Here is a 10,247-nt window from a genome sequence, read left to right as displayed (position 1 = left end):
CAAAGGAGAAATGCTCACTAACAGGGATGTAAACAAATTTGTGCACAACATTTGAGAGAAATAAGCTTTTTGTGAGTATGGAATATTTCTGGGATCTTTTATTTCAGCTCATGAAACATGGGCCCAACATGTTGTGTTTATATTTTTTGTTCAGTGTATTAAAAGAAGTGAATTGAGAACCAGTTCTCATTTACAGTAACTGCCTGCATGCTGAACCATGACCTTGTGTGATATAATGATGCTCCTGCTATTGTTTCAGTGACACCTATAATAAGATACATCTCTGAACCACACCATATTGTCATGTGTTAAGAGCAACTATCTCCAGGGCGATACTTCAAGGACAAAGGGAAGGAGTGTCTCTTCTAGATCTTTCTTTAGAGAGTGTCCCAGTGACCCAAGGTGTCAGAGGTGCTGCCACCACGGAGCCATGAAAATCATCACTGTTTTCCTCCTTCTGAGCTTCTGCTGCCTTTTCTCAGGTAAACTGCTATTCAAATCTATTAAATAGTTATTTCCAATCCATGGTGATGATGATGATCTCTGGCATATGGAGTAGTTTACTATTCTGATCTTTTAATGTCGGAGCTGCTGTATTGGTTTATATCATGTTACTTAGTTCTATAGGTTTTAGGTCATTTCATATGAATTCATATGTTATAATGTGACTACTACAACAAATACACTCATTTAGGGCTTAGATGGAGTGCCAATTCCATTTTCTAGCTTTTTCAAATAATGTTTTATGTTTCATCCTGATATTTCTCATACTCAAACCAAGTTGACAGACCAACTGCTCAGCATTCCATTGGACTGTTGAATGTTTATGTTATAGCTGAAACAAAAACAACATTCACTACCTGTCACCTGTTGCTCACTGAATATTCTGGAATACTTTTGGTCATTCATGTTTTTGTCATTTACCACAGCAGTTTCTAGAAATTTGGAGAAATATTATTTTGTTACTTTGAATACTTTTGGTCATTCATGTCCTTGTTATTTTACACGTTCATCAATTTTGAGATGTTTTGAGAAAGATTATGTTGTTGTTCATATTTAAAATAGATGCTCTGAAGTGCTATGTGTGCAGCTCCACCACAACCAATGACGCATGCAACCAGTCATCCCAAACCTGCCAGGCACCCCTTGATACCTGCATGACCACTGTGGACACATTTGGTGAGAGTACTTGGAAACCTAAGTGACACCAGTTACAGTAGCCTAATAGGAGTAGAAATGCATCGATCCCATGGAGACGGGAATTGATAGGTGAATTAATAAATGAAAAAGTGGAGCACATAGCTTATTTCTTTGTATGGTAGTCTATTCAAGAAAAAATAACCATGCCTGGTGAATAGATTTGAGAATTTAGAAGTGAGTCAATATATACAAAAATATACTGTAAATATATAGTAAATAATATAATAGTAAAGATGCATGATTTCCCTTTTCCATCCACAGGCAAAATAAAGGCCATAGTGAAGTATTGTGCCAGTGCAAGGACCTGCAACGGAGCATCGTCAGGGGCCTTAGTGGATGCAAATGGCAATGGGAACCAAGTCACCTGCTGCTCCAGTAACCTTTGTAATGTCAACGGGACGACTGGTGTTGGGCTAAGCACACTACTGACTCTGGCTGTGTGTTGTAGCCATGCTGTGCTCAGCATTCTCTGGCTGCTCTGAGAATGAATGGATGAGAATGGATGACCTCATAGTATAGGGAAATTCAGACATAGCCTGGCTCCAGCACAATAGGCAACAAGTTCACTTAATATTTACAGTATATTTTATTTACCAAACGAATACAGCTCTCATATATATTGTTATATCTTGTTTGTATTTATATTGAATTACTGTGACAATGTTGTGCAGTAATAAAAGCTATTTCTTGTATTTATACGGCTTTGGCTGTGATAATGTTTTGTATTGTGTCAAATAACTGTGGTAAATGGGTTTGGTCCTATGTGAAGTGTATAAACAAAGATGAATCTTAAGTAAAAAAAAAATAATAATAATAATAAAGTTAGCTGGTTTTATGTTTGCTCTACAACTGGTAGTGATTTGCATTGACTCCTCCCATATAAATGACGTCTAACAATATATAAACTTATGTCCCGCCCTTTCTCATTCCCTTTCCGCTAAAATCTAAGTAGGAAGTCAACGTGCCTAAGGTGCTCGGTTCTTCTCTTGAAGCTAAGGCCCTGAATCCGGCGACTAGCACCACTAAAATTAGGCATCCGACCCCAAAACTATAACATCTACATAGAAAGATGGCATCTGTATCTGAACTCGCTTGTATTTACTCTGCCCTCATCCTCCACGATGATGAAGTCACCGTCACAGTAAGTCCCGCTTACAGTATCCGCTTAAAATGGCGCCTTGGCTGGCCTCTGTAGCTAACCAGGCATATTTGGAAGACTGGTTCTTATCTGTAGTGTCTAAGTGAATACGAAGTGATAGTACGCCAGTTTTACATAATTGCAGGTAGTTGTCCAAAATGATAGCTTACTAGCCGTCAATGTCACTAGCTAGCTAACATGCTATCAGTTAACGTTAGCTAACATGAGTTAGCTAGCCGGTTCCGCAGCCATCAGGAGTCTTCTAGTCTAGCCAACAATGTGCTGTTGCTGGAGCCATTGCTAATCTAGCACGCAAACTAGCTAACCCCGGTGCCTTAAGTCAGTTATGTTTATGGAAAATTGCTAGCTAACCAACGTTGATTATTCGGCACATTATTTGCCACACCTTGATATCTTCTTGGCGCTAACGTTAGTATTTTAACGCTGGTGAATGGTCACATGTGAATGCGATGAAGGCAGCCAACGTTGGCTGGGGTTTCTTCCCACTTTTGGCTTTTACCAGCTAACTTGTTTACTGACCTGATAAAGGCTAAACAACACCAGCCGGATGGTAGTTTTGTCTTCATGCTTGTAGAGGTATGTGATGTGTATTCTAATCTTTCCCCATGTGTTTGCAGGAAGACAAACTGATGGCTCTCATCAAGGCTGCCAATGTGACTATTGAGCCTTTCTGGCCTAGTCTGTTCTCCAAGGTGAGTCTGAAGCCCTTTTCTCCAGCACCTTACACGCATACAACAGGGTTATGCCTTTGTAATTGGGGAAATTTGCTGCGGCTTTTTAAATTTAAATTTATGTAACACTTATTTTTCTTAACTGTGTTGTTGGTTAAGGGCTTGTAAGTAAGCATTTCACTGTAAGGTCTACACCTGTTGTATTCGGTGCATGTGACAAATACAATTTCATTTCATCCTCTGTGGAGCTTCTCATTTATTCCTTCAGTGTCATCCACATATTCCTTCATATCAATGGTGTAAGACCTTCTACTAGTTTACTGTTGTGTGTGTGAACTGTTTTTTATCGAAAGGTGATGCCACTTAGTTTCTTTCTTGGTGATGCTCTGACATGTGGTAGTCATTCATATGTAAAGGCTACATTGTCTGACCTTATCCTGCTTCCTGTATGTGTTACAGGCTCTGGCCAGCGTGGACATTGGCAGCCTGATCTGCAACGTGGGTGCCGGTGGAGGAGCTGCACCTGCTGCTGGAGGCGCCGCCCCTGCTGCAGAAGCACCAGGTAACAGAAGCCCTGTTCGGACGGGACTAGTATTACTAGAGCCGTTGGTTATGTAATTATTACCCCAGCATGTGCGTTATTCCAGAGAGATTCTCACAGCCTTAGTTTTTCCAAACCTCCCCTTGTAATTCATTAAAAAAATATATGTTTACTCATGACGGAAACCTGGAGGTTTTTATTCTAGGTGTGAATATATTAATGTCTAGACCATAATAAGCTACACTGATAACTCGTGCTTGGTTGCCAAATGTATAGGGGTCCCCATAATATTTAAATTGAGGAAGTGTGATCATAATCTTTATTTTAGCGATCCACTTTAGACGTCCCTCATGAAAATGCCCCCAATCCTGCTGTGAGCTTCTGAACAGCGCACTGCACTTGAGATGCGTTATGGGTGGAAGTGAACTTGCCATTTCCAAAAAGTTAAGCTCAGTCGGGGATCCACATTTAGAGCCCAAGTCTCATTAAATAGGCCTAGGCGCAGTACCTTTTTTGCACATTTAATTAAACCAACGCATTTGGCGATTAACTTCAATTCATTAACACAATGTAGCTTTGTTGACGGGCCGCCCCAAGGTGGTAAGGGTAGGCAACAACACATGCTGATCCTCAACACTGGGGCCCCTCAGGGGTGTGTGATTAGTCCCCTCCTGTACTCCCTGTTCACCCACGACTGCGTGGCCAAACACAATTCCAACACCATTTAAGTTTGCTGACAACACAACAGTGGTAGGCCTGATCACCGACAACGATGAGAGAGCCTATAGGGAGGAGGTCAGAGACCTGGCCGTGTGGTGCCAGGACAACAACCTCTCCCTCAATGTGAGTAAGACAAAGGAGCTGATCGTGGACTACAGGAAAAGGCAGGCCGAACAGGCCCCCATTAACATTGACGGGGCTGTATTGGAGCGGGTCGAGAGTTTGAAGTTCCTTGGTGTCCACATCACCAACAAACTGTCATGGTCCAAACACCAAGACAGTCGTGAAGAGGGCACGATAACACCTTTTCCCCCTCAGGAGACTGAAAAGATTTGGCATGGGTCCCCAGATCCTCAAAAAGTTATAAAGCTGCACCATCGAGAGCATCCTGACCGGTTGCTTCATCGCCTGGTATGGCAACTGCTCGGCATCAGACCGTAAGGCGTTACAGAGCGTAGTGCGTACGGCCCAGTATATCACTGGGGCCAAGCTTCCTGCCATCCAGGACCTATATACTAGTCGGTGTCAGAGGAAGGCCCAAAAAATTGTCCGACTCCCGTCACCCAAGTCATAGGCTGTTCTCTCTGCTACTGCATGGCAAGCGGTACCGGAGCGCCAAGTCCTTAACAGCTTCTACCCCCAAGCCATAAGACTGCTAACTATACCTACATGTACAAATTACCTCGACTAACCTGTACCCCCTGTATATCGCCTCGTTATTATTTTGTTATATATATTTTCAAACTTTAGTTTATTTAGTCAATATTTTCTTAGCTCTTTCTTGAACTGCATTGTTGGTTAAGGGCTTGTAAGTAAGCATTTCACTGTAAGGTCTACACCTGTTATATTCGGAACATGTGACAAATAAAAGTAGATTTTTTTTTTATACGTTTAGGCCATTCATATTAAATATATGCACAGCACTTGTTTTCTTGCTCAAACTGCGTGCAGCACCTGTCAAACTCTGTAATGTTACACTCCTGCCATGTAAAAATTGACATTGCAGATTTGGACGGGACTAAAGTTACATATGTGATTTGTGCTCGTGCACATAATCCGTTTTTCTCACACAGCCCACCTGCCCTTCTTCCGACACTAAAGCTGCAAGTTGGAAGCAAGACGCTTTTTCGTAGCAATTAAGTAGTAGATTCCCAAATGCCCAATAAAAATACAAGTCATTATTAAGCTGGAATTATGTAGTAATGCGAATAGGAAATGTTTGTTCACCAGTAGGCATGTCCCAGAACTCTGCTCATCACTACTCAATTTTAGTGCATGAAAAAGCACTTGAATTTGAATTGCCACTGTATGTGCGAACCCTGAGCATGGTCTCCATGTGAGCCCGCGCTTACTACTATCAGTGGTTTAAAAACTGACTCCCATGTGTGATCACTTCCTGTTACGCCCACAACAAGGATTCAGACCACCTCTGTTTCAAACGTCTCTGGCGCCAGCAAGGCCGGAGATAGTGGCATGGTTTCCACTAGAGCACTGTCCGGATTTTCAGGGCATCAAGCAGTGACTGGTGTTTATCCCTTTCCCTTTATTTGCCCAATTTGTCTAATGGGTTTATTACACCTCATTTCTTGGCCTAAATCAGACATTATGGTAAAGTCAACTGCTTAGTGGTCATTTTTGTGAATTAAATTACAGTTTTAACTTGAAGGATATTTCTTGGTACGTGTACTGATGCCATACCTTGTTTCCTGCATTACAGCCAAGGAGGAGGAGAAGAAGAAGGAGGAGAAGGAGGAGTCCGAGGAGGGTTCCGATGACGACATGGGCTTCGGTCTTTTCGACTAAACCGGTTTTTGTAACAAATAAAATCAAAGAAACTGAACTGGCAATATTTGTAGTTTCCTTTGAGCACCTTTAATCCCATGATGCACTTATTGTACCAAACTGAATCCCCTGTGAGGAATGGTTTACCCTGAAGTTGTCTACACCTGTCTGAAAGTATGGCACGATATCACCCATTTTACAGCACACAAGGAAAACAAACACTTCTGAAGACAGAACGATACATTTTATTAGTTTAAGGAACTGTACAGGTTATTCTTCCTGAGAATAAGTTATACCCAAAACGAGCGGTTTGATGAGATTGTACACATGGTAGGGACATTAAGGCCTAACAGTCTGGAGAGGCAGAATCTGTAAAGCTGGGTCAAATGAAAGACTTGACGAACGGGACTACCTGAAGTTGTCGAATAAGCTTGTTTTCCGTTGCAGAATGTTTTGCTACGTGTGCCCTATTGAATACGACCCAGGTAAAGAAGCAGAAAGGTTTAACTTGGGGCTCTATTCAATCCGTATTGCGGAAGTTCAGCGTTACTGGGGCGGCAGCTGGCAAGTCGCTCTGGGTAAGTGTCTGCTAAATGACGTTAAATTGAAATTTAAAGTCAATGTTAGCACAGGCTGCATTCATAGTAAACACTGCATATGTCAGCTCAATCTGAAAATACCTTTACTATTCTGCAATCTTAACGCTTTATTGATACAGATTGAATAGAGCACCTGGTTTAAATATACAAAAACTGTTTTAGTGATAAGGGAATGGCTAGCAATGGGACAGTGTTTTTTACCATAGAACTGCCAAACTATTGGATGATTCAAATCATTTGGCACATGATAGTTCATCTTCACTGGAATTTAAATGCGCCTCCCCCTTATGACAAAAAATAAGCCCCTCGTAACATTTCAATCCCAGAAATGCAGAAAAATATATTGATTTGTATATTTACTGTTAACTTAAAGTGGCATGTGACATGTTTGATAAAGAAATATTTTTTTTATATTTTATTATTCACTGTCCAGAGGTGCCTGAGTCTATGTAAGAGGATGCCAAAATATATAATTCTAGTCGAGAGTGTTGGGAAGAGCATTATATGCTGTGATACTGTAGGACAGGGAAGGTAAGTGTTTAACACAGACATCCCAACCATTGATCTCAGAAACACAATGTTAACCATTGCCATATATAGATAGCTTGTAGTTCTTCAATGGTTCAGATGTTCCAGTTAGATTTTTATTATATTTCCACATCTGTGATAATTATTAGCCACCTGGAAGAAGAAGACGTCTGACGTAAGCTGAAATTCATCTCTGGATAAAAAAAACATTAGCACAAACGAGACGCAGCCAAATCTAATAAAACAAGAGTTTGTATGTAACTGATCTCAAAACATCCAAGGATCCTGGAGTGCAGCGACAGACAAAACAGAAGTCTATAAAAAGTTTTTAGGAAGGGGATGGAAGGGTGCGATCAGGTCGAGTGACCACTGTCTCTGTCCTGCAGTATCAGGAGCTCTGATCGAGGTGTGAACTGAGCAGTCTTGACTTGTGACATTGTGCGGTCTATGATTGCTATGGGAGCTGAAACCAACCAGCCCTATTTCCACAGCACCAGACTCCCTTCCACTCTGTTATATCCCTCTCCCTCCCCTCGGAGGTCTTCCATGCCCAGGGAGCTAGGAGCCGGAGGGGGCTAGTGTGATCCCCGGGACTGGGCATGGATCATCTTGAGCCGGGCCTGGTCGATGACGTCTAGCAGGTTCTTGGCATCCACTGCCAGGGCATGTGCGGCCGTCAGCATCTGTTTCTTGTAGTCCTGCTGCAGGCTGGTGAGGACGTACTGCTGGGCCAGCTTCATCTTGTTGATCAGCTCGGCCAGGTCAGAGTTCAAGAGCTTCTGGGCCATCTCAATCTGCAGATGAAGAGAAAGACAGGAGTTAAAGAAAACACAATAGACAACTGGCTTTCAGTGTTAGATGTTTTTTGAGGCAAGACATAACTTATTTTGTCCTCAGACACAATAGGACAACAGTCAGAGGCAATATCTTGATTTGTAATGAAGAGTTATCACCTCTCTGTGTGTGCTTGCTGGTAACACTGGTATGGTCTCGTCCACTGTGGCCAATAGGGTTCTCAAAGCTAGTCCCACCTCCTGTGGTAAAAAAAGAACCAGGATATCACTAATATAAAATAAAGATGCAATGGCTTAGAAATCAGTGTCCCTCGACAGGTGAAATAATATCCTCTTGAGGAATGATCACCAACATACAACATTAATAATCACGATGACGATGATTCAACAATAAACTTTGTCCTTCATCGTTCATTCATGTCCTCTCTAGCTCAGTTTGTAGGGCATGGCGCTTGCAAAAGCAGGACAGTGGGTTTGATTCCCGGGACCACCATTATGTAACAAATGTATCCACGAATGACTAAGTCACTTTGGATGAACGAGTCTGCTAAATGGCATATATTATTATTATAGCCTTACCTTGACCATAGGGACGTACTCCTCTGGAGGGGCTGGCTGGATCTTACTGGACATCTCTATAACAGCCTTGACCAGACCCGTCACATTCTCATACACCTTGTCGTTGGAGCGGTCCAAGTTGGCCGTGGGGGGAGGGCTGATCTCCTGAGGCTGGATCTACACACCACATAGATGAGGATGAGTTGGTCCACATACAACATAGTGAGGGAAGTGAATCTATCTCCTTCAAATAATTTGAGTGATTCTACGGTGAATCTATGATGATAAAATGTGTGATTATGCTGATCTAATGGGACCCAATTGAGTGTCGGTGTTCTAGAGAAAATAAGCTAGGTGATTTTGTCTGACTTGATTTTTGATGAGTGCACAACCAGAAGTGTCCCATCTATCCTATTCACTGGAACCACGAGGTGGCGTAAAGCTAAAATGGTTTTGTTTCTGTAACCACTAGCCGCCAGCAATTTATAGATTAATCATGTAGTTTACAAAGTGAACACTAGATGACAGTATTTGCCAGAATTCCTGTAGCTCGATTCACAATATGAGAGCATTCAATCTCTGAACATGGTTGTGAATGACGTGTGATGAATTGGACAACCCAAAACAGACAAGTAGACAAACACACACACGCATGCCACGGTCCAGAGAGGAGGCAGATTGTGGTGTACTATAATCTACTAAACTACAGTTAGTGATGGTAACTATGACTACACAGCCCAACATGCATCACACCATACCACAGGGAAGAGAGTCATCAATGGAGGCCTACATATATTTATTATTACTCCCACTAATTGATTTGACATTAGTACTATGACTGACAAAAGAGCCAATACAGTAATTTGGTAATTACTGAAATGACTGCCACTGAATACTAGGATGATTTGCTTTGTTTATGGGTTTAAGCCTCACTGGTTTTAGAACATGAGCCTGGATGAAGTGGCCTCATCCGGAGTAGTCGCCTCTAGACACTGATCTAAGACCAGTTTGTGTTGCCCCCTCTAATGGTTACGGTTAGGATTCAGGGAGAGTAAACTGATCTTAAGGCCAATGCCACTATCCACTCGGCTAAGAAGGTTTGATGACTCCTGTACAGTGGTAGAGAATGTGTTATTAGAGCGCTCCCTAGTGGTCAGACAGTAACTGACAAACACAGAGCTCTTACCCTCCAGGGCTAAAGGGCAACAACAGTAGGTTGGCGCAGAGGCAAAACAAGGGAGGGCGAGCGGGAGGGAGAGGGGGATGCAGGGAAAACAGAAGAGAGAGAAAGGATTAACACTGCAGAACAGAAGGCAAAAGGCAACGCATGCAATGCATCAACACAATACAAGCAGATAGGGTCGTGTTCATTAGGGCACACCGTTTTAAAACACTTAGCAATTGAAAAGTTCAGATAGTATCTCCTGTTTCGAGTGATAAAGTTCTGAGTGCTAGTTGGATGTTGCACTGAGAAAAATATCCAAATGCCTGAACTCTATGGTATTCGGAGTTGCTGTATTGTATTGTTCATCATAACGTTAGCTTTCGCTGGGCGAACTGAGTAGTGAGTCTAAAACCTTTGATCTAGCATTTGATCCAGGATCATGATTAAAAGACAGTGAGAAGCGAGCTTTGGATTTCACCGGATTCTGTCTTGTGAGGAAGGACTGTGTTTTCCTTGGGCTTCTCTATACT

The 10,247-nt window shown here is 42.2% G+C and overlaps 3 protein-coding genes across 26 annotated transcripts in view; 2 read left to right on the top strand and 1 right to left on the bottom strand.

The window, feature by feature from the left end:
- The first annotated feature begins 308 nt into the window (after positions 1-308).
- Positions 309-1,892, top strand: LOC121572869 (xenoxin-1-like). Its single transcript, XM_041884901.1, has 3 exons — positions 309-482; positions 1,066-1,179; positions 1,462-1,892. The coding sequence occupies exons 1-3, from the start codon at positions 431-433 to the stop codon at positions 1,680-1,682; spliced, it is 387 nt and encodes a 128-aa protein (XP_041740835.1). The 5' UTR covers positions 309-430; the 3' UTR covers positions 1,683-1,892.
- A 232-nt stretch (positions 1,893-2,124) lies between these two features.
- rplp1 (ribosomal protein, large, P1) lies at positions 2,125-6,131 on the top strand. Its single transcript, XM_041883582.2, has 4 exons — positions 2,125-2,341; positions 2,977-3,051; positions 3,490-3,592; positions 6,009-6,131. Exons 1-4 carry the CDS (start codon positions 2,270-2,272, stop codon positions 6,092-6,094), a joined length of 336 nt encoding a protein of 111 aa, XP_041739516.1. The 5' UTR covers positions 2,125-2,269; the 3' UTR covers positions 6,095-6,131.
- Positions 6,132-6,298: 167 nt separating this feature from the next.
- LOC121571839 (focal adhesion kinase 1) overlaps positions 6,299-10,247 on the bottom strand; it is a 162,545-nt gene continuing 158,596 nt past the window's right edge. For 18 of the 24 annotated variants that reach the window (XM_041883569.2, XM_041883560.2, XM_041883551.2 and 15 more), the window contains 4 exons: positions 9,739-9,747; positions 8,574-8,729; positions 8,154-8,234; positions 6,299-7,994 (listed from right to left, as the gene is read on the bottom strand). In XM_041883569.2, the coding sequence (XP_041739503.2) occupies positions 7,776-7,994; positions 8,154-8,234; positions 8,574-8,729; positions 9,739-9,747 (465 nt within the window). In that variant the 3' untranslated portion in view covers positions 6,299-7,775. The remainder of the gene's footprint in view (positions 7,995-8,153; positions 8,235-8,573; positions 8,730-9,738; positions 9,748-10,247) is intronic. The other 6 variants (XM_041883553.2, XM_041883557.2, XM_041883559.2 and 3 more) reach the window with 1 other exon arrangement.

This window comes from Coregonus clupeaformis, chromosome 8 (genome assembly GCF_020615455.1).
Source record: "Coregonus clupeaformis isolate EN_2021a chromosome 8, ASM2061545v1, whole genome shotgun sequence".
Taxonomy (NCBI): Eukaryota; Metazoa; Chordata; class Actinopteri; order Salmoniformes; family Salmonidae; genus Coregonus; species Coregonus clupeaformis.
Note: the sequence above shows the minus strand (reverse complement) of the source record. Positions and strands in the feature narration are given on the sequence as shown.

Excerpts from the sequence above, each read along its gene's own strand:
- LOC121572869 (XM_041884901.1), top strand. The coding sequence starts at position 431 with ATGAAAATCATCACTGTTTTCCTCCTTCTGAGCTTCTGCTGCCTTTTC. Across the intron at positions 483-1,065 it reads CTTCTGCTGCCTTTTCTCAG|ATGCTCTGAAGTGCTATGTG; the intron begins GTAAACTGCTAT and ends TATTTAAAATAG. Across the intron at positions 1,180-1,461 it reads GACCACTGTGGACACATTTG|GCAAAATAAAGGCCATAGTG; the intron begins GTGAGAGTACTT and ends TTCCATCCACAG.
- rplp1 (XM_041883582.2), top strand. The coding sequence starts at position 2,270 with ATGGCATCTGTATCTGAACTCGCTTGTATTTACTCTGCCCTCATCCTC. Across the intron at positions 3,052-3,489 it reads GGCCTAGTCTGTTCTCCAAG|GCTCTGGCCAGCGTGGACAT; the intron begins GTGAGTCTGAAG and ends TATGTGTTACAG. Across the intron at positions 3,593-6,008 it reads CCCTGCTGCAGAAGCACCAG|CCAAGGAGGAGGAGAAGAAG; the intron begins GTAACAGAAGCC and ends CCTGCATTACAG.